Source organism: Budorcas taxicolor, chromosome 1, assembly GCF_023091745.1.
Source record: "Budorcas taxicolor isolate Tak-1 chromosome 1, Takin1.1, whole genome shotgun sequence".
Classification (NCBI taxonomy): domain Eukaryota; kingdom Metazoa; phylum Chordata; class Mammalia; order Artiodactyla; family Bovidae; genus Budorcas; species Budorcas taxicolor.
The window spans coordinates 45872349-45899036 of NC_068910.1; the positions used below are offsets into that span (position 1 = coordinate 45872349).

General features: G+C 44.9%; 1 protein-coding gene across 4 annotated transcripts; it reads left to right on the top strand.

Annotated features, from left to right (window-relative positions):
* Positions 1 to 672: 672 nt before the first annotated feature.
* Positions 673 to 26175, top strand: SEC22C (SEC22 homolog C, vesicle trafficking protein). Of its 4 annotated transcripts, XR_008199365.1 has the most exons (9): positions 886 to 1006; positions 5589 to 5629; positions 7135 to 7343; positions 9208 to 9371; positions 11709 to 11888; positions 15315 to 15433; positions 16852 to 16917; positions 18826 to 19453; positions 24444 to 26175. XR_008199365.1 is itself a non-coding variant. In XM_052640265.1 (7 exons), the coding sequence occupies exons 2-7, from the start codon at positions 7162 to 7164 to the stop codon at positions 19024 to 19026; spliced, it is 912 nt and encodes a 303-aa protein (XP_052496225.1). In that variant the 5' UTR covers positions 873 to 1006; positions 7135 to 7161; the 3' UTR covers positions 19027 to 19498. The 4 variants fall into 4 exon arrangements, 1 of the variants encoding a protein (XP_052496225.1); XR_008199364.1 differs by lacking the exons at positions 886 to 1006; positions 5589 to 5629 and adding an exon at positions 673 to 789; XR_008199363.1 differs by lacking the exon at positions 5589 to 5629 and having other exon boundaries at positions 873 to 1006.
* The last annotated feature ends 513 nt before the right edge of the window (positions 26176 to 26688 follow it).

Below are 26688 nucleotides of genomic sequence, written 5' to 3' on the forward strand. Positions count from 1 at the left end.
CTTCTCTCCCCTGTTTATATAAGTTTTAGTGTCAGGAGTTACTCGTTTCGTCTGCAGTTGCTGGCATAGTGTCTGGTTCGCAGCAGGTGCTTACAATTTGTTAAATGAATAAATGGGTGAATAGTCGTTCCCCATCTCCCTTCAGTTGATCAATCACCAGTCTGTGAGTACGTCCGCCCCCCAGACTGGAGTGTGTCCCTTGGGGCCGGACTTTGGCACCTCATCCAGGCTGGCAGCAGGCTGTGATCTTTGGTTTGACTATCTCGGGCCTCTCGCCCAGCACATACCCACGCCCCGGGCGTGTTGCGTCGTCACGCGGAACCTCCCTACTTCCACACATCAGAACCTTTCGCTACCCCGGCAGAAACTAAGCTTAAACTGAGAAGCCTCTTCGCACCTCCGGACGTGGGAATTACATACTTGGACCTCAGACCCACGCGGGTGAGAACCGGGAGACGCGAGGAAAGTTGGAAGGCGCGCCCCAGCCATGCCCAATCTACATTTGGGTCGGAGCCCTTTAAGAAGTCCTTCATTCAAGACTCCTCCGGGACCCGGCAGTGGAGGCGCGCCAGGATTGGTCAGTTTGGGTGTGGGTGTTGCTCGGCACCAGCGAATAAGCGGGGGCAGGGGAGATGTTGTGCTTCAAGACTCGCGCATGCGCAGGGTCGTCTACCTGTGCCTGGGCTGCCTGTGACCCGGGACAGGTCTGCCGGGTGGGCTGATTGCAGAGGAGGCAGAGGGTGGCGCGGCGGGAGGCCGCCGACTCCCGGAGGCCGCTGTCGGGGCGAGGTGAGGGCTGGCGGGCTGAGGCGGGCGCTGCGGTCCGTTAGCCGAGAGCAGGCGGGGTCGGGTGTGGCGCAGGGCGGGCCTGGAAGTGGAGCCCCCTCCAACCCGGCCCGTCCGGCCCTCTGGCCCGGTTTAGCTCTCCGGGGCTTCTTGGGGCTTCCCGAAGTCTCGGCTCCCCTTTCTGCCGCCAGCTGCTCTCCTGACTCCAGGACGACCCAAGGTGCGAGCCTGTGGGAACCCTCAGTTGCCAGATGCCAGTGGAGCGCTGCCCACAGTGGGAGGAGACGGGGTGTGTCCGAATGATGGGATGATTGTTTACTTAATTATCCACGAACCTCACGTCAGAGTATTTTAATAACAAACTTCCCTTAGCCTGCCGATCTTGTAAGACTTGGTTTACCAGATACTGGGTTTAGTAGACCAGCTTTTGTGAACACCAGATGTCGGAGGTGATGAGCATATGTGCCCGTTACAGGATTACATCTAGATTCCAGTGCCAGAAGGATTAAGCACTCCAGTGCTTAATTAGGTTTGTAGACATCAAAGCCACAAAAGAATATTCCCAATGGTGAAAAGTAATTGGTGAAATTTGTGACATGGTCAGAAAAGAAATAAAATTCAGACGGTGGATAGGGTCAATTTTCATTAAATGTTCAAAGAAAGGAATTGATTCTGATAGAGATAATTTTAGTAAAACGAAAATGTAAATAATTGAATCCTTTGTTATTGCTAAATAGAATTAAATTGACATAATGGTTTGCCCTGGAAAACACATTTTAGGCAATGTTGTTATAGCTCTAAGAGTTTGTGTTTACAACACAGATAACATTTTGGGGTCCCAAAGCTTTTTATCCTTAGAAAGAGCCTCAGAGATCAAAGGCATCCAAAGATGACTGCTGATCAGAGAGGAAAAGTGACTTATCCAAAGGAATACAATGAGTGAGGGGCAGTTGTAACTAGTGTAACCCTAGGTCTTGGCTTCTTTCATCAACAGATCCCTGGTTCGTTCTAAGTATGAATGCTCCAGGGGAAGGAACTGTCTTAGCAAGATAGAGTTGCTGTAATCCCAAAGATTGGCTTTAGAAACACAGAGTGTACTGGAACGATCACAGGCTTCCCGGTATTTCTGAGTAAGGAAGTTTGGGATGGAATACTAGCTCTACCGCTTGAGCTTTAGAACTACCATTTCCCCATCTGTCCAGTATGGATTATGCCCGCCTCATAGATAGTTATGAGCATTAAACATCATCAGTGTAAAAATTCATAGCATAGTGCCTGGCATATAATATTGTGTGTGTGTGTGTGTGTGTGTGTGTGCACTCAGCCATGCCCAACTCTTTGCGACCCCATGGACTATAGCCCACCAGGCTCCCTGTCCATGGGATTTCTCAGGTAAGAATACTGGAGTAGGTTGCTATTTTCTTCTCCAGGGGATCTTCCCAATCCAGGGATCGAACAGCAGATGTCTCCTGTGTTTCCAGCGTTGGCATGTGGATTCTTTACCACTGAGCCACCTGGGAAACCTGGCATATAATATTAGTTGGTATCAAATTCCATCCCCTACTCTTCTTAGCTCCTAAGGAATGGCAAACTTGACCTGTAACCTTCCTCCCTACCTCATCCCCAAGCAATGCAGAACCAAAGCACTCTCCTGAACTACAAATGAGATGTGCCCAGTTCTCAAGTCCTGTGGCTGAAGGTGATTTCAGTAAGGGAAATGTAATTTTCTCTATTTTGTCCTATGTATTGTGTTTTTGAGATGTGAGCAATGCCTTATGGTGAATCCTTGTGTTTGGATATACGTGTGCCAAGTCAAACTTGTTTTGCTTATTTAAATTTCTGTTTGGTACGGGCTGGTTGTTAAGTTCTGTTTTTCTTTTCCCCTTTCTCTCTTTGGAAAGAGGAGGAGAAGTGTAGTAGAGGTTTGGAAGAGGGTTAAGGATACAGAGATGCAAAGAAACCAGTGGGAACCAGGCTGCCCTCCAGCTAAGCACAGCCTTTTGCCAGTAGAATAGGGACAATTGATGACATGATCAGTTTATAAATAGATGCTGAGAAAAGGATTTAGGAAATGGCAGAGGCAGATTAAAATATAATTTTTATAAACTCTAATAGTGACTAGGGTGCTATATTTGATTACTACTTCAGTTTCTTTTAAAATTTTTCGTTTATGTAAACCTCGTTCTCTTTTCCAAGATTTATTGTAGGAAAGCTTTTTTATTAGTTCTGAAACTTAGTTTTTAGATAAGTTTTATTAGTTTAAAAGTTATATTGAGAGCTTCCTAATATGTGCCAGGCATGGTACTAGGTTATAGGGTCCCTTGGCCTGTAGAAGGAGCTAGTAAGACAGATTTGTGTGTCTGTGTGAGCACTCTTCAGCTGCCTTTGTCCTTGTATAACTTTTTCTGTAACTGAGGCATGATTTTCCAGATTCATGCCACTGCTTTCCTTTTATAAACTGAATTCTGATTATCTGCAAGCAGCTTTTATTTTAATGAATTCAGAAATTATAGTACCTTCCAGTTTGGAAATGTTATTTAGTTGCAGAGCTGCTCCATATACAACATACCCTTCAATATTCATGCATAAATCATCAGAATTACATTTAATTAGCATAAAAGAATATTGTTCTACTAGAAGAGACATTTTTAAATGACATTTAAACATAAAAAACAAGTATGAGCTGAATTTAAGTAAGGGATATAAAAACTTTAAGTTAATACTTATTTCCATTTTTATGTTAAAGTAATTATACTGACTGATTCAGTGGACATGAACTTGGGCAAACTCTGGGAGACAGTGAGGGATGGGGAGGCCTGGCTGCAGTCCGTGGGGTTACAAGGAGTCGGACACGACTGTGCAACTGAACAACAACAGCAGTTATCCTGACAGGAATTTGCAGAGATAGCACAGAGTATGACTGATAGATTGTATGATAATCGCATGGTTAGTTTAAAAAAACAACTGCCAAACTTATTTTCCAGAGTGACTGTACTATGTTAAAGTCCTCTCAGCAGTGTGTGACAGATCCTGTTCTGTGCACGTTTGCCACTTAAAAATTGTCACTTAAAATTTTTTTATCTGTTCTAATCAATATGTAATATTATCTCACTGTGATCTTAAGTTGCATTTCCCTTAATAGCTAGAGATGCTAGATGTCTTTTCACTTTCTTTTTCGTCATCTCTGTATCCTCTGGTGAAATGTCTGTTCATGTGCTTTGTCCATTTTCTAACTGGATCTTTTGTTTTATCACTGTTGACTTTTGAGAGTGCTTTAAAAAAATTCTAAATATCTAGAGTCCTTTAGGAGGTGTGTGGTCTAAAAATATTTTCCCCACTCTCTCGCTTTTCTTTTCATCCTCTTCACATGGCTTTTGGCAGTGCAAAAGTTTTAAACTTTGATGAAATCCAATTTATTGGAGTTTCTTTTATGGATTGTGCTGTTGGTCTCATACATGAGAACCCTTCCACAAGTTCTCTTTGTTTTCTTCTACTTTTATACTTTAAGTTTTTACATTTAAATTTATGATCTATTTTGATTTCCTTTTTATGTAAGGTGTGAGACTAGGTCAAGATTCTCTTTTTTTGTTTTCCTTCTGTCCGTTCACACCTCCGTTTCCCCCTCTTTCTTTCCCTATAGATAGTCATTGCTCCAGCACCATTTGTTGAAAAATCTGTCCTTCTTCCATTTAATTGCTTTTGTACCATTGCCAAAATCATTTGACTGTTCTTGTGTAGGTCTAATTTGTGGGTTCTGTATTCTGTTTCACTGATCTGTGCGCCTATCCCTCTGCTAATAACACACAGTCTTGATTACTGTAGCTGTACAAGTCTTGAAATAGGATAGTGAGGTATGGTCCCCTTTATTCTTTTTCAAAATTGTTTTAGCTATTTTAGCTTCCTTGCCTTTCCATATAAATTTTAGAATATTCTTATTTATATCTATAAACTATCTTGCTGATATTTTTATAGGAATTATATTGAACCTGTATATCACTTTGGGGGGAGATCTTTACTGTGTTGAGTCTTCTAATTCATAACATGGTATATCTCCTCACTTACTTAGGACCTCTGATTTCTTTCAGCAGTGTTTTGTAGTTTTCAGCATACAAGTCCCATACATGTTTTGTTAGATTTACACCTAAGTATTGCATTAAAAATGGGCTTCCCTGGTGGCTCAGATGGTATAGAATCTGCCTGCAGTGCAGGAGACCTGGATTCGATCCCTGGGTCAGGAAAATTCCCTGCAGAAGAGAATGGCAACCCACTCCAGTATTCTTGCCTGGGAAATCCCATGGATAGTGGAGCCTGCTGGGCTACAGTCCATGGGATCACAAACAGTCGGACACATCTGAGCAACTAACATTGCATTTAAAAAAGTATAGCTTTATTGAGATCATTTTGGGGATGATGATAAATGGTATTTTTAATTTTTGTTTCTATGCATCCATTGCTGGTACGTAGAAAAAGAATTGATTTTTGTATGTTGATCTTATATTCTGAAACCTTGTTGAACTCCTCCTTCATTTTAGGAGGTTTTTTGGTTTTTGTTTTCTTGTAGGTTCTCAGGGATCTTCCATGAAGACAATTATGTCATCTGCAGATAGGAGTCATATTATTTCTTGCTTATTTCTTCCTTTCCTAGTTCCTTAGATTTTTTACATTTTTACCCCTCAATGGAAAGTCTGAGGAGATAGGAGAAATGGGCTATGTATGGTCTGTTGCCTGGTAGACTAATTTTTATTTTGTAGTTGTTGTTGATTAGTTGGTAACTCATGTCTAACTCTTTTGTGTCCCCACAGACTGTAACCCACCAGACTCCTCTGTCCATGGGATTTCCCAGGCAAGAATACTCTTGGAGTGGGTTGCCATTCACTTCTCTAGGGGATTTTCCCAGCCTGGGGATTGAACCCCTATCTCCTGCATTGCAAGCATATTCTTTACCATCTGAGGCACTGGGGAAGCCTTTAGCCTTCTCTTATTTTTATACTACTGCAGTTTCTTCCTGTTTAAACTGGGATTAATTATCCATTCATCCATTACAGAGATGGCCTTTATTCTTAGAACTTACCATTGGTAGTAGAAATGGTAAGTCAGTAACATAGGAAACAAAGACGTAGTTTCTCTGCGAATGTAGAGAGAGGTAAAAGTACTTCTAGGAGGGTGTATTGGAGACAGTCCTTGGTGTGGATTTGGATGTGGGGAGATCTGAGGAGTGTGAACTCAGGTGAAGAATGCATGGAGCCACAGAGGTGAAAAGAGTAGCGTGTATCCTGGGACTCCCGTTTCCTACTGCTCATGGGAATTGAGGTGCCAGATTACATCCCCAGTGTTCTTTAGCAGTGCACACACCTGCTAATATCCTGTCCAGGTAGAGGACCTGACAACAGGGTCTGTGAAACAGGATGTGTGGATGCATGGAAAGATGCGTGAAAGCTGATAGAGCCACCCCCCTAATCCCTGGTTGCAGCCGCATGCAGGTGTGAGCTGACGCCCCGTGCGAGCACAGAAGTCCGCAGAAGTCGCAGATGGGGGCTGAAACCCCTGCCAGGCTCTGCCTGCAGAACTGGTCCAGGGCTGTTTCCACCCTGAGAAGCACCTGGTTCCAGTTTGCCTCAGGCCCCGCGAGGCCTCCAAATCTGTTTCCTAGTGTTTCTTAATGGTGCTCACCTATCATGGCTAAATATTTAGTATCTTACTGTAGTACCATTTGCTAAATGACTTACTTTAGCCATCTGGAGGAACTGTCATCATTCTGAAGATTGGCTCAGTGTCAAACGTGCAGAAATTCAGGAGGACACGCTATCCTCTCTGTTTTCTTTTCGCCTTCTGCCTTCCTTGCCACCAGCTTTAGGTTAAATGCGCAGAACCCCTCCACTGCAGGTGAGGCTATGGCAAGTGAACCACTCAGCACTTACCTCCATGGAGGACCTGAAATGCGCAGCTCCCTGGACCCCGTCCCTGCTGCATCAGTGTCAGGCTCTTCCTGTCCCTTTGGGGCCGTCTTGCGGCCTGTGTCCTGTTCCTCACTGTCACTGCTGTGGCTCTCTTTTGGCCTGCTTCCTCACATCTCCATTCCCTCATCCCAGTTGGTTTAACTCTGGAAATGGAGACATTCATTAGAGAGAAGGAAAAGGAGGATTTCAAGTGAAGATGAGACAGGGAGGCTAATGGAGGGACGACAGTTGGGAGTGATCTAGCAACAGAGGGCAGGGAAATTATAATAAAAGGCACATTTGTGTTTATGGTAGAAGTGAGGGTGAGACAACCCAGAGTAAACATTTCCAGGGCGGGGTGCTGGCAGCTCATTGCCGGGCCCTCAGTAACAAGGTGACCTTCCTTCCTCAGGTGTCCTCATGACTTCTCTTGCGGACCATGTCCTTGATCCTTTTTGCCTGCGTGGTAAGGGTGAGGGATGGACTGCCCCTCTCGGCCTCCACTGATTTCTACCACAGCCAAGACTTCCTGGAATGCAGGAGACGCCTCAAGACTTTAGCCTTGCAACTGGCCCAGTATCCAGGTCGAGGTTCCGCAGAAGGATGTGACTTCAGCATCCAGTAAGCAAGCCTGTTCCCTGTTCCAGAATATCAGCCCAGTTTGGGTCACTCTGAACCATGTGCAGAGGTGGCCTTATGCTAATCACACCATGTGAAGAGGAGGTCTCACATCAGACAGCGGTTCGAGGTCGTGTGTATACACAGTAGAATCAAAGGCGCTCGAGCTTTGCTGCCTCACTCCCACCTCACTGTGAGCGGAGAGGCCGCGAGCGCTGCGAGCATCGGGTCACCCGGTCTTCACGCTTTTAGTTTGGTAGTTTTTTCTGCATTAGGGTGCAGGCGTGGAGAAAAGGCAAGTCGGGAGGAAATACTGGATTAAATGTCAGGACAAGAAAAGGATGAGAGTGAGGACGCCAAGAAAATAAGGCTTGACTTGGAGTTTTAGCCCTCAGTTTTTGCTTTTTAAATTTTTTTCACCTTTAAAACAAATTTCAAAGTAAAAAAAAAAATTTATGTGACAGGAGCAGGGACTGAAAAATGAGCATCGGTAGGTCCGTCTTCTCAAGGAACTCCAAGTCAAGTGAGAGGACACTGAGCATGATACGGTGAGGCCAGTGCTCCAGTGGAAGCAGGAATCAGGTGGTTACAGTAATCACGGTCCTAAGAACTAATACTGTTTTCTGCAGTGTAGGCCCTATTCTAAGTGCTGTAGGTGGCTTATGAGGTAGATAATGGTATTAGACCTATTTTACAGGGAAGGAAACTGAGGTTAAACAACTTTTTAACCTAAGGTGGTAGAGCCAGGATTTGAGTGCAGCCCACCTAGGAGCCAGGTTCTGCTCCTTGTGTGTCATTTCTTATTTTAGGGCTTAGAGACGAAAGATGTCCTGTGGACGGATCAGGGGCAAGGCAGGTTTTGAAATCTCAAAATGGCCTGTTACAGATTTTACATCTCTCTTTTCCAGAATTTAGGTTTTCACTTCCCAAGTCCTTTTTTGCTCCCCTTAATAGTAAATTTTTGATTCACCCGATGAGGTGGGATCCATTAGAGTAGTCCAGTCTCAGAATGAGGAAAATGAAAGGGAAAGTCTAGGCCTGCCTCCAGACTAGGTGGTGCTGTCAGGCAAGAAGAGTTGTGGCCTGAAGAGGGACCCAGATGGCAGGCATGTGAAGCTGTCACCTGTTGGCCGAGCTCAGGTGCTCAGGAGCCAACGCTAAGCTGCATCTGCCCGTATCTGCAGCTCCCTTCTCTGGGTATCTGAAAGCCCCTTCCTTGGGGGTCCCGTCCTCGTTAGGCTGGAATAATCTCACATTCTATCCACATTTTGTGCTGTACCTCAAAGAGGAAACCTTTTCTCAGTTAAAAAAGCAAAAACCTATGACTTCAAATGAAATTCTGGGCAATTCAGTCATTATTTGAAAAGTAGAATATGCAGTATTTAGTCCTTTGTCTTTTAACTTAAGTATTCAGCATTATTTTCACAGAGGAAACTGAGACATTTTTTTCTTATAGGTGAGCAGTCCCATAGCTTGTCTAATGATCAATAAGTTAAAGTGATCCCTGGAGGAGGGTACGGCAATGCACTCCAGCATTCTTGCCTGGAGAATTCCATGGACGGAGGAGCCTGACAGTCTAGAGTCTAAGGGGTCACAAAAAGTCGGACATGACTGAGCAACTTAGCATGGACGCAGGCAAGTTAGAGTAATCACACCTTGTCAGTGGCAAATGCTGCTATACATTTTCGAGGAAGTGTAAGAAAGGCACAGTCCCAGGCAGGTCCACCTGAAGAGACGATATGTATGCAACAGACAGCTCCAGACTGTTCAAGGCCCAGCAAATCCAGAGTGGAGGCAAGGTGATGGCTGGGTGCAGGATGTGACTATGTGGGTCCGTTCCCTGGTGACGTAGTCCCTTTCGTTCCAGCTTCTCTTCTTCGAGGGACGTGGCCTGCATGGCTATCTGCTCCCTCCAGTGTCCAGCAGCCATGGCCTTCTGCTTCCTGGAGACGCTGTGGTGGGAATTCACAGCTTCCTATGACACCACCTGCGTGGGCCTCGCCTCCAGGCCGTATGCCTTTCTTGAATTTGGTTTGTAATGCACTTTCTTAGCTGTTGTTCTCTCTTGCAGCATTGTATGTGTAGAATTGCCAGTTTGAGTTTCGCTTTGACCATCAGGGAAAACCACTGGAGGTTCAGGACCATGTCAATGAAGAATAGCCCCATGCCATGAAATTTCAGGGGGCTTCCCTGGTGGCTCAGAGGGTAAAGAGCCTGTAATGCAAGAGACCTGGGTTTGATCCCTGGGTCAGGAAGATCCCCTGGAGAAGGAAATGGCAACCCACTCCAGTGTTCTTGCCTGGAAAATCCCATGGACAGAGAAGCCTGGTAGACTACAGTCCATGGGATCGCAAAGAGTCGGACACGACTGAGCGACTTCACTTCACTTTCATGAAATTTCACAGCAATGAAAGGGGCCTGCAAACTTGGAGCCAGGTCCAACACTCTGGCTTTTTACCTCTCCAGAGCCTGGAGCAGGGTGGAAGAGGGTGAATCCTGTATGTTATTCTGGAGCAGGGGGTCAGCAAACGGCAGGCTGAGAGTCTATTTTTGTAAATAAAGGGGAACATAGCCACGCTTTCTCTATTACTAACAGGTTGTCTGTGGCTGCTTTTGCCCTTCCCTGGCAGAGGTAAGCTATTGTGACGGGCCATCTGGGGCCTGTGAGCTTAAAACGTTGTCTGTCTGGCACTCTGGGAACACTGCGCTGACCCCTACTCTAGAGCAGCGCTGCTCAAGGGTGGTCGGGGACCTGTGCTTCCAGCGCGAGACACATACAGGGAGTGCCAAGAAAAGGTTAGACGTTCTTACGGTACTTGGACATTCCTGTGACATTTTCAATTGTATTTTATCCAAGTGTCTGTATGCAACCATTTGGAAATAAGGAAACACTGGTCCTCATGCAGAGGTTCGAGAAGCACAGCTCTGGAAGACAAGACTACTTTTCTAGGCTCTGCCAGAGAGGCCCTGTGGAGGCTCAAGGGTCTGGAACACAGCAGTTGTGATAGCATAGGCCCTGTTTCTGTCAGGTGTGATTCAGGTCATTTTTGAGGGGGAGAAGAGGAGTGGAGGTGGGAGTTGGGGGGTTCTCCAGTCTCAGTGTAACCTGCCATGGTCCCCGTGATGCTCTTGAACGAGGGGCTGACCGCATTTGGTCCTCAGGGTCAGGTACAGGGCTGGCACGTGGAAGTGTGGCCACTTAGGCTTTCTGGCAGCTACTGCTCACAGCCCCTCGTGTGGCCAGTGGCCAGTCCATCAGTAATAGGGCCAGCACTGTCTTTTGGTGTCACCCAGAGGTGCTGGGAACCTGCCTGGTACTCCAGCCTGCACCTGGTAGGCCTGTGACATAGGCCACAGTTCCTCTTGAGTCTCCCTGTGAGGACTACCACTGTCAGCCCCACTTCTTCTGTGTCCCCAAGTAGACCATAGCTGCAGCATCCCTTGGCTGTCATTTGATTGGGAGCTGGTAGACCTGTGTTCTCCTCTGCCCTCTCATCTCTGCATGCCTCTTCCTTTGAAAGTGGTGGGCTTTGTCTCACAGGACCCCCTTCCTGGCATCACATTTGCTCATTATTGAGTGAGAGTAGGATGAAAGTAAAAGTACGTGGATATTAGAGCTTCCCAGGTAGCTCAGTGGTAAAGAATCCACCTGCCAATGCAGGAGATGCAAGAGACCTAGGTTCAATCCCTGAGTTGAAAAGATCCCCTGGAGGCAGCACACTCCAGTGTTCGTGCCTGGAGAATCTCATGGACAGAGGAGCCTGGTGGGCTGTAGTCCATGGGGTCACAAACAGTCAGATATGACTGAGCACATGCACACACACCCCACACAGATATTAGAATTATACATGATTTTGTTTTGTCAATATGTTTGAAACTTCCCCTCAAGTACTTACTAAAAGTTGGTGATGGATTAATACTAAATGTAAATAAAATAATTAAAACTGATACCTTCCATCCTGGTTTGCACAACATATTCACATTCATTTGTAGTTTTTTTTCACATATCTTTTCTTGAGATAATCAGGTCAAGAATGACTGTCCCCATTTTGCAATCTTAGAAATCCTTTGGGAATGGCCCAGGATTGTACTATGAGTTGTGCCTGAGCTAAGACTCACGTCTGTCCCCTGATTCCCTTGCCACTGAGGTCCTAATGGACAGACTGTCATATTTTAATTATTCTCCTTTGAGAGACTGATGAGACCAGTCCTGATATCTACAAATCATTCGACCCTCATGTGTAGTTGACACTCTTCAAAGTCTGGCTAAATTATTAGCTTGCTTAGAAATGCAAATTTCATTGTGTACCTATTGCCTTATAACATCCATTGTGATGACATTCAGTTTGGACTGCTCTCCTTTCACAGACAATGTCATTCAGAAAGTGAAGTGGCATTTTAACTATGTAAGTTCCACCCAGATGGACAGCAGCTTCGGAAAAATTCAGGAGGAACTCAAGTTCCAGCCGCCAGTGGTTCTCACCCTGGAAGACACAAATGTGGCTAACGGGGTGATGAATGGACACACACTGATGCACCTGGAGCCAGGTAGGTGGCCTGCTTCTCTCTGGTATTGATGAAAATGAGGTGAGAGTGTGTATTTCAAATGGACATTGATTGTTTGACTAGGAAGGTGTTTGGGTGGGGGGCAGTATATAAAATATGTGGGGGAAAAGACATGGGCTGATATTGTTTCCAAGTGGCTTTTATTAAAAAAAAAGAAAGAAACTTGACCATTGTGACAAGTAAGTTGATCTGAAGGGAGGCAACTCCTCTGATGAAATTTAGAAGAGTGACTTAGCAGGTTGTTTTCTTAAGCAGGGTGAACCCTGCACATATAAATGGTGTTGCTGGATCACACAAAAAGCAAGAGAATTCCAGAAAAACATCTGCTTCATCGACTACGCTAAAGCCTTTGACTGTGTGGATCACAACACTGTGGAAAATTCTTAAAGAGATGGAAATACCAGACTGCCTTACCTGCCTCCTGAGAAATCTGTATGCAAGTCAAGAAGCAACAGTTAGAAGCTGACGTGGAACAACAGACTGGTTCAAAATTGAGAAAGAAGTACGTCAAGGCTGTATATTGTCACCCTGCTTATTTAACTTATATGCAGAGTACATCATATACAATGCCAGACTGGATGAAGCACAAGCCAGAGTCAAGATTTCAGGGAGAAATATCAGTAACCTCAGATATGCAGATAATACCATCCTTATGGCAGAAAGCAAAGAGGAACTAAAGAGCCTCTTGATGAAAGTGAAAGAGGAGAGTGAAAAAGCTGGCTTAAAACTCAACATTCAAAAAATGAAGATCATGGCATCTGGTCCCATCACTTCATGGCAAATAGATGTGGAAACAATGGAAACAGTGACAGACTTTATTTTCTTGGGCTCCAAAATCACTGCAGATGGTGACTGCATCCATGAAATTAAAAGCTGCATGCTCCTTGGAAGAAAAGCTATGACCAACCTAGACAGCATATTTAAAAGCAGAGACATTACTTTACTGACAAAGGTCCGTTATAGTCAAAACTATGGCTTTTCCAGTGGTCATGTATGGATGTGAGAGACCATACATATGATGTGAGAGGACCATAAAGAAAGCTGAGTGCCAAAGAATTGATGCTTTTGAACTGTGGTGTTAGAGAAGACTCTTGAGAGTCCATTGGACAGCAAGGAGATCAAGCCAGTCCATCCTAAAGGAAATTAGTCCTGAATATTCATTGGAAGGACTGATGCTGAAGCTGAAGCTCCAATACCTTAGCCACCTGATGTGAAGAGCTGACTCATTAGAAAAGACCCTGATGCTGGGAAAGATGAAGGCAGGAGGAGAAGGGGACGAGATAGTTGGACGGCATCACTGTCTTAATGGACATGAGTTGGTGGACATGAGCAAGCTCCGGGAGTTGGTGATGGACAAGGAAGCCTGTGTGCTGTAGTCCATGGGGTCAGAGTCAGACATGACTGAGCAACTGAACTGAACTGAAGGAGATGTTCATTCTCTTTTGCTGGAAGTCACTTGTTGAATAGTACAGATTTGTACATTCTCTCTCTCTTTGCTTTTTTCCTTTAACAGTGAGTCCTTATCTCATCACTACAATGGTGAAACATTGCAAATCTCCACCAAGAAACCCCCACTCCTTGATGGAGAGAGTGGAGGGCTGTGGGGATGAGAGTGGGCAGGGGTCAGGACCAGGCCTACTGGACCTCTCGCTTTTGGGTTCTCTGTGGGACCCAGAGACATCTCTCTATCCCTTCGGATTTCTGAGTCCTTGTCTGAGGAATGAAGTGTTGATGAACATATTCACAGTGCCCTGGCATCCGTGACTTAGTCTGCCACTAACAACATGAAGCATTCAATACCTGGCACATAGCAAAGCATGCTTTTTTGTATTGTTTGTTTACAGTTACATCCAGTTAAACCAACTTGGATATTTGCATTCTAAGAACTCTGTAATAGTATAATCCTTCCCTGGAAGATAGAACCATCTATACTATAACAGTCTAGTCACTTTGTTAACAGTTTTATGCTAAACTCATTGCTTGAATTTTGAAAGTGGTGTTTTTAAAATGTTTGCATTTTTTGGCTTAACTTTGGTTTTTGATTTGAACTATTTCAACCAGTGAGTTCCTGGATTGACTGTTATGCCCTTCAGTCAGTTGTTGTAATTTACATTGGGATTGGACTTAACATTCATGGAAGGACGACTGGGGCATCAGACCCCAAGCTTCTCCTTTGCTGTACCTGAAGGCAGGGTCACTTTGTGATGTATGTTTTGTTTTTTAACCATGTAGACAAGAGGAGCAAATGCAGAAGGTGACAACTTGCCTATCTTTCTAGGACGGTTTACTGTGGTTTGACTCCCCCACTATTGTCCTAAGTCTAGAGTCTTAACAGGTAGCTCTGTTCTGAGAGGAATTTTAATAGTTTAAACTAACACACTAACAGTAGGCTTCAGTTGGGTGGTTGTTGTTGTTGTTGTGTGTGTGTGTGTGTGTGTGTGTGTGTGTATGCATATGCGGGAAATGTGAGGACAAAAAAGGATGATTTAAAAGGAGGACAGCAAGGACTTACTTCCCTTGTGGTCCAGTGGCTAAGACTCCACAGTTCCAATGCTGGGGACCGGGGGTTCACCCCTAGCCGGGGAATTAGGATCCCACATGCCGAGTGGCACAGTGAAAAAATAAAATTAATAAAAGGAGCACAGCAAGAGAATGGGTGGGACCCTGCTTAATGGTGTGAACCAGAATCAGTTTCAGCAGTTATCTTTAAAGAGGGAATGATCATATTGTCTTGATTAGAGTTCTGGAAATAGATTGTAGCTGAAGTAATACATGTTTCCCTCCTCTTCCCAATAACTTTGAAATTTTAAAAATCGCATTTGCTATGAATTGCTCCAGAAGCACACAGGACGTTGAATATTGTCCCTACCAGAAAAAGAATGGAACATTTTACATGCTGATGGTTGAAGTGTGTAATAGAAAAGCTTTAGGGTTTGACAGCCAATTTACAACTAAAGCCATAAATTGTTTTAAATCTGGATTTCTCAACCTAAGCCCTACTGACATTTTGTACTGGGAATTCTTTGTTATGGAAGCTGTCCTGTACATTGTAGCAACCTGTTCCCAGGGAGGACAACCCAAAATGTCCCTAGACATTGATTGAAGAGCCTTATCATCTCTGGCTGAGAACTGCTGGTTTAAATAGAAAGGAAATGAAGCACTTAAGAAAATCTATCCTTGCTTAGAGAAGGGCCTCTTTCTCGAAGAAATTCACCTTGAATTCCCAGATCCTTTCTGTCCTTCATCCCTTGCCTTTTCCCACTCTAACTACAGCTGCTTTTTAAATTAATGTTTGCAATTGTGTGTTTAATTGAACTTTTTCATTAGCAGAGGTCTAGTTCATGTTTTTACTTTTTTTTTCATATAGAAATTGTTTTCACTAAACACCTCCTTTTCTTCCTTGTGAAGCTCCTAGTTTCCGAATGGAACCAGTGACAGCCCTGGGCATCCTCTCCCTTATTCTCAACATCATGTGCGCTGCCCTGAACCTCATTCGCGGAATTCACCTCGCAGAACATTCTTTACAGGTAACCTTTTCTGTACAGTTTAAATCGAAAGACATGCAATGGAAGAAGCAGATATGGGTGCATATTGTTTATAAGGTTATTATTCACTATGTTTTAAAAATTGAAGTAAAATTCTTACTTCTTGTTTTATTCTTCATAGTGAGTTGAGCAAATAAGAAACTTGCTCTTTTGTATTTGTTTTGCTGAGAAGCCAAAGGGGCTGCTGGAATACTGGTGAGAAATGGACAACTTGCTATAAGGACAGCCGGCCACCCCGTGGCCTTGGGGACACCGAGAGTCCCTGCAGGGGCTGGATTGTTCATCCAAGGCAAAGTTTGACTCTCAGAGTTTAAGATTCAGGCCCTTTTTCCCCTGGTAAAGTTGTCTCATAATCTGATTTATATCATTCAGATGGATACCAGCCTTCCCGTGTCTTTGTCAAAAGAACTGTATCACTATGAAGTTGATTTGCCAGCCTGCTCATCTCAAAGCAGCTTTTTATTCTAATGCTTTTTACTTATTATTTTTAAATTTTGAAGTATTTCAAGCACTTAAAAACAAGCATGGAACCATTATGAGCATGAACAGATAGATGTTAACTTTAAAAACAGAATTGGGGATAAGTAGATGCTAACTGTTACATTTAGAATGGATAGACAAGATCCTACTGTTTAGCAAGGGGAACTGTATCCAATCTCCCGAGATAAAGCATAATGGAAAAGAAGATAAAAAAGAATATATGTGTGTGTGTAACTGAGTCACTTTGCTGTATAGCAGAAATTAACACAACACTGTAAATCAACTATCCTTCAATTTGAAAAAAAGCCAGAGTCACACCCAAGCACATGGTAGCTAAAATCTGAAGTGCAGCTGAGGTTGAATCTCAGGGGCCTTACAGAGACCAAGGTGTTTGGGGAATGGCAGCATCCTGGGCCCTGGGTGGTGGCTGGCTATTTCCACACCCCATCTTTGGCCAACACGTGCTATGGTTCCCACTCTTACTGTTTATGATGACTCAGAAGCAGATAGTTACCAAACGTCTGTATGCACTGGAACAGGGGTTCGTTGCTCAAGACGTAGTGCCTCAGGGCACATAGCAGCGTATGGTGACATCACTAGGAGGTAGGCGGAACTGGGGAAAGTTAGTACTGACAGATGAGTCGGATTTTGAGAGGTTGGCGGGGCTGGGGGTGGGGACATTCCAGGTTGTGGGCTCAGCACACATGCATGGGAACTGGACGTGCTTGGTGTGTCCAGGCCATTCAGAAGGATTTTATGTCACCCCCTGGTCTGATACGTGAACAGGGGCTGGTTTCTCACCCAGGCGGGGATTTTGTACTGTTGGTTATACCAGACCCAGTGCAGAGTAATACACTTCATGTCACAGTGTTCATTCCCTCTAACTATTCCTTTTCTTGTGTTCCTCTTATTTGTCTTAGGTTGCACATGAAGAAATTGGAAATATTCTGGCTTTTCTGATTCCTTTTGTAGCCTGCATTTTCCAGGTGGGTGAAATGTTGATGTTTTTAGTGAGTGGGTTAAACCCATTACCTTATTTTGCTCTGTTGGAACGATCAGTGAATTTCCAGATCCTGCTTTTGTTCCACCAAGACATTGGTTCACATCATGGACAGTCCCAGCCCTTAGCAGAACAACTTTCCACCCATCCTGTCCAGTCCTCTCATTGTACAGAGAGAAGACTTTTGGGCCCAGACAGGGAAAGTCATTTGCCCTAGGTCTCAGGGACTTTGACAGTGCAGGACAGAAACTAGAAACTGGGACTGGGTTCCCAAGAAGTGAGGGATGAGACTGCAGTGGGGATTGGGTTGGGCCTGACCAGTGTGAGGCAGAGCCCTGCCTTGTGCTTATTGCTGGGCATCCAAGTACAGAAATGTCTTTCTGCAGAACTGATGCCTAGGTATATATGTTGTTTTTTTCAGACACAGGACTGGGAAAAAAATTGTTGTTTCTAATAGGAATACCATCTGGGTAAAATCTGTCCTTAGGAAATGAAACATAAATTATAATACTAACTAGAGTGCTTTGATTATTAGTTATTTTTGGGTAAGCTGTGTACTTAAGGGCTGGAGTAGGAAGGAGGTTTTGAATCCCCTATGAAAACGTAGCAGTGACAGTGTTAGTTGCTTGGTCGTGTCTAACTCTTTGTAACCCCATGGATTGTAGCCCACCAGGCTCCTCTGTCCATGGAATTCTCCAGGCAAGGATACTGGAGTTATCCATTCCCTTCTACAGGTGATCTTCTCAACCCAGGGATCGAACCTGGGTCTCCTGCATTGCACGCAGATTCTTTACCATCTGAGCCACCAGGCAAGACTTAAATCCCCTTTAAGCAGAGTTAATTCTAATAAAAAACCTGACTCTCTTTCCCCACCCTCTACAAAGTCTAGGATTTTAGTACCTTTTCTGCATATTTAAGCCTCTTCTTCTTTTAATTAAAAGTTCTTTTCTCAGGGCACTTCCTCTCTCTTCAGCGTACATCCTAGATGGCCTATTTTTATGAATTATCTGATTGTGCAAAGAGAATTTCAACCTAAGATTGAAAATACACCCATTCTTTGGAAAATCAAGTCTCCAAGATCACGGGTGTTGCCGAGAATAGTTTCCTGGACCTGCGTTTCAGGGCTGCAGGGATCTTACAGTTCCACCTTCATCCCCTCATCTGTGGTCTTACTTGATTAGCTCTTTCGATGGGGAACTCTCCCTCCCACTTCACTGTGAACTTTTGTTAGACTGCCCTGTGGTTTCAGAATGTGCCATTTTTTTTTGAAACATTGAAACAAAAAATGATTTCCACCTTTTGCAGAACAAGAGTGTCCTCTTTCTGTGTGATAGCCCTACAGGAAGCATCATTCTGGAAGACCTTTCCCTGAGTCAGAGATGCTTCTGAAGATGTAATAGGGAGGCTGTCTAGGGAACAGTGGTCCCCTATGTAGTTGTAACTCAGGAAGAACTAATATAGTAAGAGCACAGCTTCTCTCACCAACTTTCTCACCTGTTATGACTCCCCTGAAGGAAAAGTTCCTTTGGAGGCCAGTTGCTCTTGTTTGGGTATCCCCGCCTGGCTGTCTGCCCCTGACCCACATCTCTTCTTTCTGTACAGCACAGCCTGGACATGTCTGTCTGTATTTCTTAAATTCTTTCAAGAGGGCTGTGTTCTCATTCCTTCTGTGACCTTCTATTTCACTTTTCGTATCTCTTCCAAATCCCCACTTTCATCCACCAATTGACAACAACTGATCCGGTGAGTCCAAGCTCCACTGTAACAAATTTCAGTTTACTAAGCCAACGTGTATGAAATGACATTGCAGGGCGGGTACTATCAATGGGCATGGCGTCTGTCCTTGGCCAACTTGTTATCTCTGATGGCCCTCCCTCTTCTGGTGTCATTTCAGTGTTATCTGTACCTGTTCTATAGTCCAGCCAGGACTATGAAGGTGGTGCTAATGCTGCTCTTCATTTGCCTGGGCAACGTGTACCTGCATGGGCTGAGGAACCTCTGGCAAATCCTCTTTCACATAGGAGTGGCTTTCCTGTCTTCGCATCAGATACTGACGAGGCAGCTTCAGGACAAGCAGTCCGACTGTGGAGTGTGAGGCTGAGGCCATGGGATGGACGGATCCTTTGATTTTCCTCTGAGGGTCATCGGCGTTTCCCCTTTTACTTCTTGGCTTCACCTCAAGTTTCCATCCTCGAAGTTCCTTTCAACCAAAGCAGACTGATCCTGAGAACCAAGATTTTTTTCACCGGTGCAGTGGGAAGCATGAAGTTGCTGGACACCTGGTCTCAGTTTTGTGTGAGAGTTACTGCAGAATCTCCAGTTCAGCACCTTGGACAGCAGAATCTGGGCGCCCAGTCAGAAAGCGCATTACTGGAAGACCAACATGGAATGATTTTGGTCTTTTACGTTGAGTGATGCAATAAACCACTAGATTCAGTATCAGTAGTTTTAAGTAATTGGCAGTTGTCTCCAAGGAACCGCTTAAACATCTGTATCAGCTTTTCAGTCTAAATGTGACTTTGGTGAGTTTTTTTTAAAGAGGGTCAGCACAGGGTGAATTAACTTAAAAAGTGGTTTATAGGTATAACATAGAGAAATTTTGTTTACATTTTTGATAACTTAGGTCTGATATGATACCTTTAGAATATTTAAATATATTTTGGATATAAATTGAACTTCACTTAGGGTTAAGAACAAACTGCAGCTGAGATAATGGTTGAGAAAACTGAATTTATTTAATTTATATATAACCTTTCATGGTAGTGGGACTGTAGGGATACAGAAGTGTTTTGTATTTATCTGCAGGGTATATCTGAATATTTTTAAAATTGAGCAACCATTGCTGCTGGATCATAAACTTGTAAGCACGAGCAGAAATGAGAGTATCAGGACTCCTTGCAGCTGACCACAAACCAGAGTAGGTGGGTCACACATTCACATGGTGGCACTTTGCAGTTACAGGTGGGAGAGGCGGCTGTCATCAGCTTTGTATGCGGCAGCCGAGTGCCAGGCATTTTAATCACATCATTTAATACTTGACCCTGAGTACTTGTTCTCACAAATTAATTACTCCTCTACACCTTCTGTAATCATCTTAATTAGATTCAGTTCAGTTCAGTTGCTCAGTCGTGTCCGACTCTTTGTGACTCCATGGACTGCAGCATACCAGGCTTCACTGTCTATCACCAGCTCCCTCATTTTTATATGAACAAAGGTTATGTGTATGTTAACTTTTTTAGAGCTTTATAGCTTATAAAGCTTTATAATTAACCCTGTGCTCAGTTCCTGGGTTGGGAAGATCCCCTGGAGAAGGAAATGGCAACCCACTCTAGTATTCTTGCCTGGAGAAGCCCCATGGACAAAGGAGCCTGGTGGGCTACAGTCCATGGGGTCACAAAGAGTCGGACATGACTGAAGCAACTTAGCACACATGCAGGTGCTCTGAAAAGTTACTTTTCTTTCTCTCATTGTCAAAATATTGACTGATCATAGTTTTCCAAAATTTAGATCTGAATATGATCCCTGAGGCCTCTAGAAACTTCAGCCTGGGTTGTCCAGTACTGCTCAGGAGGCCATTTGGGAAGTTTGGCTTTTGGATTGTTCTTTGTAGAAGTCTGGAATATGAATAGCTCCACCATATTGCATAGAATACTCTGGGTTGTATTGTGTGATATTGATAAATTACAGATTCCTATTTTGGTAGTTTTTAAGAGTTGAAAACTATCACAAGAGTTAACGAGCAGGTAAGGAAAGCAAGGATGTCATTTTAGGGAATTCAGTTGACCTTGGTCATTTCATTACTGGTGATGTATTGTTACTGAGCCACCTTAGTGTCACTTAAAAGAAAAGTTCTTGTGACTAGGAACTGTAATGGGAAAATGTTGCCATGGTAACTATTTTCTTATAATAGAATTTCCTATTTTTAATCAAAGTATTTGGACATGAAAGTTACTTTGGCAGCACCCTCAGATGTTAAACCTCAGAGTCATCTCCCCAGTGATTTCTCAATCTGCATAATTTTCTGCGGGGGCTTCCCTGGTGGCTCAGATGATAAGAGAATCTGCCTGCAATGCAGGAGATGCAGATCCCTGGTTTGGGAAGATCCCCTGGAGAAGGGAATGGCAACTCACCCCAGTATTCTTGCCTGGAGAATCCCATGATAGAGGAGCCTAGAGGGCTACAGTCCATGGGGTTGCAAAGAGTCAGACACAACTGAGAGACTAACACTTTAATTTTCTGCATCCGTAGCAGATAAATTTTCAGGCTTTCTGGGACGTAACTGTGAAGAGATGGTGAAATAGAATGGGAAGCTAAGGAGGAGAGACAATTTTTTCATATTAGCAGCACACACAGAGCTTTAAAAGTTGATTAGAACAGCTTACCAATATATTGTTTTCATTTTGAGCTCGTGTTATTGGTGTTGCCGTGTAGCCCGGTACCCGGATGCCCTGGGGGTCTGTGATCCACATTCAGCAAGCAGTGAAGGACAGTCCTTGCAGAGGAGACCCTCCTGGCCTAATGGAGCGGTGATCCACAAGCTGGTCGAATGTGGTCTGAATCTGTCAACACCTACATGGGGTCTGAGATTTACTTTTGCAAACCAAAGGGAAAAGACGCAGTTGACAAACAGTACAGAGTAATGACCGCATAAACATTATGTAACTGAAATCCAGCTAAGAGCAGCCTCAGCTCAACTGGAGGAAGAGGCTGATGATAGGAAAGGTGTTCTGGAGATTTCGTCCAAGGGAAATCGCAGGCTTGGCGTTGACTTGGGTCAGGCATAGAGTTTTTTAGCCCTGTGTCATCCTTGATACCGGAAAGTTGACCCCACATGGCCCTCACTCCGCCATGGGCCTTTGTTTTGGTTGCTCTAGCATCTTTGGTTTCTCAGCCGTTAACTGATCTCACGGGGCTACTAATGTTGGAAAACCCTTAAAAGTGCCATCTGGTATCAGATGTGGCAAGATCTTGACCATCACTGTGTGCAGTGTCCCGTCTGCTATGTGTGGGCGGGGCTGTGGCTCAGTGCTGTCTGGCAGGGGCCGAGCCCAAGGCTCCCCCGCCTGCAGGTGTGCTAGTGAGGGGACCACGTGGGCTCTGCTTTTCTTTCCCCAGGCCAGCTTGACTGTGACAGGGCCATGCTTGGGTTTCCTGTCCTGGGCAGGGACACTCGGAGGTATGTTTGGGTGGGGTTTCCTCTCAGTACTAGAGGCCTCACTGCCCGCAGTGGGAGGATGACCATAGGCTCCCGGCTTTGCTTCTGCAGTTGGTATCCCTTTTATCTGTGAGTCAGTTTTAAATCTTCAAAGGGTAAGAAAAAGGATATTGGAAGGTAATGAGAACATTTAGCATCCTTCCTATCACCCCCACCTTGAGTTCCCTGTTCTTTTCCTAGGTGCCCCCATTCAGGTCTCCTCTGCCTCTTGGTACCTCTGCCGCCTACATTCCAGTCCTAGCGACAGAGGCTGAAATCAGAGGCTCTGGAGGGAGGGGGAAGCCACCTTTCACTGTAATCGACAGGGTGGGTCCAGGAGCTTCAGAGAGGGAGCAAATGACACTGAGGCCCAGCCCACTCCCCTGAGCACCCCAGGCGCACAGCAAGGCTGGCTCTTTGGGGTGCAGGAAGCAAGGGGCAGGTGAAGAGTGGAGCTGGGGCCTGGCTGGTTGCTGAAAGACAGCAGCTGTCCCCTTGGCATATTGGGGTTGCACGCCATACCTTCAACCAGGGCTGCTGTTCACTGTTCTTCGATGGAATCAGCCACTCGTCACACCGGGATGGATGACCCTCAGAGAACAGCTCAGTGGAAGTGAGGACTGGCCAGGAGGGAGGGTTTATGGAGGCCAGATGAGCACACAGACACCTGCCCCAATGTTGCTCACATTCCAAGCGATTCTACACAGAATCCTGGTCAAATGCAGGGAAGACTTACCTGTGCGCTCTGAGCATTAATACAGGTGGGAGAAGGGAGAGTAGCTGTGCCCTGGAGAGGTAACGCGGGATGGAGCGCCCTGTCAGGCAGCCCAGGCCTGGAGGTTGGTGCGACTCTTCCACTTGGTCCCGCCCCACAGTGGGCAAGTTGTGGCCCATGGGCTGGGATCCTCTGGGAAATGGTGGTAATATCAGCCTGCTCCCCAGCGAGCTGTCGGCCGGGGAAAAGCAGTCATGGAGGGGATGGTGGGTGAATCCATAGTTCATGTGCAGGAGGAGAAAGGCTTTGCATTTGATTCACTCAACATGCAGAGGTTCTGTATGCTTCAGGCAGCGCAGCTCAGCACAGCCGTGTCTTCCGACCTTTACAAAAAAACGCCTCATGCTTTCACTGCAGAAAGGTAGTGGCTTCTCTTGCTGCCCCTGGACCTGCCTCCTGCCTTCCAGGCACAGCACCTTTAGTACCAGTGATGTTTGATCCTCCAGGATCCAGGGAGGCCAGGTCTGCTGGTTAGACCAGATCTCATGGCCTGTTTCTGACCCAGAAGAGGAGAGCTCTGGTTCTGCCACCTGGGAGCAGTAATGTCAAACTTGTATTGCTGGGGAAACGTGATTGGTATAGAACCTGTGAAAAAAGACTTGTCGGTAAAATCTGGGAATGGAAGGATGTAGGAACATCTGCCCGTATGTACTGTTGGCAAGGCTGTTGCCCTCAAGCATCTTTATATAGTGTAAAACGATCAAATCCGTTCTGCTCCTTTACCCTGTGCTGGGTACATATGACCTTCTTTAACCCTCACACTTAAGCGATTCTGGGTTGTTCTACAAGTATTATCCAATGAGTCATTCATACGATGTGGCCCCCAGGATTCCATTTTGTTTAACGGAGTTTTCTACTCCTTTGAAGATTGAGGGCAATAAAGATTGAGGCTTGTTTAGCCAGGGAAAACCGTTTATTTCACATATTAATTTTGAATGCTTGCTACCCTTGTTATATGAGCTTATTACTGTTTTCCTGTAATAACGAAGATCTATTTTGAGTAAATGATGAGTGCATTTAAACAAACTTTCACACAGTCATAAAGTCTAAACTTGTGTTGATATAGGTAAAGAATGTTGTATAACCGTTTATATACTATGTATATATATATAAAATAAACGAGGTGGCTCCGGAAGTGGGAAGAGAATAAATCCAAGGTGCTCATTAACTTATGTGTTTGTGTGAAAAATTCTGAGTTGTGGGTCTGTTTTCCTAGAGGGGGTGATGTGGGCCTGGCATAATGGAGGGGGTTGTGTTGAGAGAAATGAAATTCAAGTCCTCTTGTCCAGTGAGGTCTAGACAGGTGCACAGGCTCAAATAGTCTTCAGCACTAATCCCTAGAGTCTGGAATGCAATCATGGGTCCAGGAAGAACCTTGGGAAAACCAAAATAGCAATTGTGGCCCTGCCCTGGGGGCTGGGAGGGCTGCCTTCTATGCAGCCTCTGCTTCTGCCTGGCTGTGTGCCCCCAGCCAGTTAGTTACCTTTCCCTGTTCTGGGCTCTGAGCTCCTGTCATATCGTTTTCTCTTTTTTCATTTCCCAGGACCAGCCCTGTCAGGAAACGGCCACCAGAGGGCACACCACCAGGTTCCCAGCCCAGGGACGGGTGCTGTTTCACAGGGTGATTCCTTCAGCAGCTGATAAAATTCCCAGAAAGAAAACAAATGTACCCAGCTTTCCTGACCATGCTTTAACCATGTTGAGGGACGCGTGCTCCAAGTTTCTCGTCACCGTCAGTCCTGAGTGAAGATTTTCAGAGGAGGACAAAGACTTCGAAAATAAGTATCTGGATTATTGAGTTCTGGGATTTGGGAGTTGACAGAACCTTTAGGTAGCATCAGGTGCAACCCTATTGCTGCTCAGATGCAGGAGTTGAGGCCTGTCCTAGGTAGCCGGTGACAGTGTAGCCCAGAGCTCTGTCCTCTGGGCTGAGAACAAGGTGCATTTGGAATAAAAAGTGCCACAGAAAATAAAAAGGGATCTTGGCCCATAAAGGGCACCCTTTCTGTGCCAGGAGGGCTAAGGGCTAGTTTAGGCTGATGAACTGCCTGCCTTTTTCTGGGACTCTAACACTGACTTAATGGACATGAGTTTGGGTGGACTCTGAGAGTTGGTGATGGACAAGGAGGCCTAGCGTGCTACGGTTCGTGGGGTTGCAAAGAGTCGGACATGACTGAGCAACTGAACTGAACTGAAACCTCTGTGGGGCCAGGTAGCAGGGCTGCTGCCTGACAGCATCCTTGGGCAGGACCAGCAGAGGAGTGAGGCTCAGGAAGGGGCCCACCTGAGTGCTCCTGGCTCTGCTGAAGCAGCTCTAAGACATCCCCGGTTGAATGTGATGAAAAACTATTATGTTCATTGAAGAACACCAGGGAGTGTTGTATTTGACCTGGGATGAAAGAGTGCTTCTTAAACAAAAAGCATCACAAGCACAACCCTCAAGGTGAAATGATCAGTGAATCTGATGACATGCAAATAATGATTTCATGCGTAGAGTTTAAAGAATGAGAGAAAATATTTACAATGTCTGAAATCAGCAAGGGATTAATATACAAGCAAGTCCTGAAATCATTAAGAAAGATAAGGGACTTGAACAGAAAAATTAGCAATTTGCCTAAGAGAAAACCCAGGAAGCTAATAAGCATATGAAGATGCTTAAAATCATTAGAAATACAGAGAAATACCTATTTAAACCATTGTAAGGTATCACCTTATGCCTATGACTTTGGCAAAACTCGGAAAGCTGGGTGGCAGCAAGTATTGGAGCAAGTTGAGGGGATATGGGACTCCATGTATGGCCAGTCTGAAGAGCTGTGCTACTGGTATGGGCTGGACTGTGTTTTCCTCAAATTCAGTGTCAAAGTCCTAACCTCCAGTGCCTCAAAATGTGGCTGTATTTGATGATATAGGGTCTTTTTAAAAACATGGATCATTTTAAAAATCTTTATTGAATTTGTTACAATATTGCTTCTGCTTTGTTTTGTTTTGTTTTTTGGTGGGGGGGAGAATCTTAGCTCCCTCACCAGTGATTGAACCCACACGCCCTGCATTGGAAAGGGAAGCCTTAACTACTGGACCACCAGGGAAGTGATATGTCTTTACAAAGGTAATTAAGGTTAAAAAAAATATATCATACGAAGAGGGCTCAAATCCTTGAGAGTGGAGATTAGGACACAGAGATGTACAGAGGGGAGACCTCAGGAGAGCGCAGGGAGGAGGTGCTCGTCTGTAAGCCAAGAAGGAACCAGTCCTATGGATCACCTTGATCTCCAACTATTAGCCTTCACAAATGTGAAAAAATAAATTTCTGTTCTTTCATCCACCCAGCCTGTGGCACTTTGTTCTGGCGGTGCTAGAAAACTGATACAGCTGCCTCCCCAAATTTAGCCTACCTGCACCTGATGCTGTGGAAACTTCAATTCTAGTTCTGTGTCCCTGGGAAATTCTTACACAGATCCTTAAGGGGACACGTATGAGGAGAAATGTTTACTGAAGCATTACTTTTGTTGGCAGAAAGCAACCGGTATGTCTACCGTGACGGATAAATCATGCAGGCTTACTGTGGGGCAGTGAGCGGGAGGCAGAAGAGCCAGATTTAGATGTAGCCGCATGGATACATCTTCAGAATGTAGCACAGAGCAAAAAAATGACATTTATACAAATTAGAAACATATGTGCACAAAATGATGACATATTTCCTAAGAATATACTCCCAAAGATACATGTCAATTTCATCTGAATGGTTGCCTATAGGGAGTCAGAAGTTTGGGAGTTAGGTAAATACAGAA

What these genes read in the sequence shown, in the direction of transcription:
- SEC22C (XM_052640265.1), top strand. Translation starts at nt 7,162, where the DNA reads ATGTCCTTGATCCTTTTTGCCTGCGTGGTAAGGGTGAGGGATGGACTG. An exon ending in GGATGTGACTTCAGCATCCA is followed by an intron (nt 7,344 to 9,207) that starts GTAAGCAAGCCT and finishes CTTTCGTTCCAG; the next exon opens with CTTCTCTTCTTCGAGGGACG. An exon ending in GTATGCCTTTCTTGAATTTG is followed by an intron (nt 9,372 to 11,708) that starts GTTTGTAATGCA and finishes CTCCTTTCACAG; the next exon opens with ACAATGTCATTCAGAAAGTG.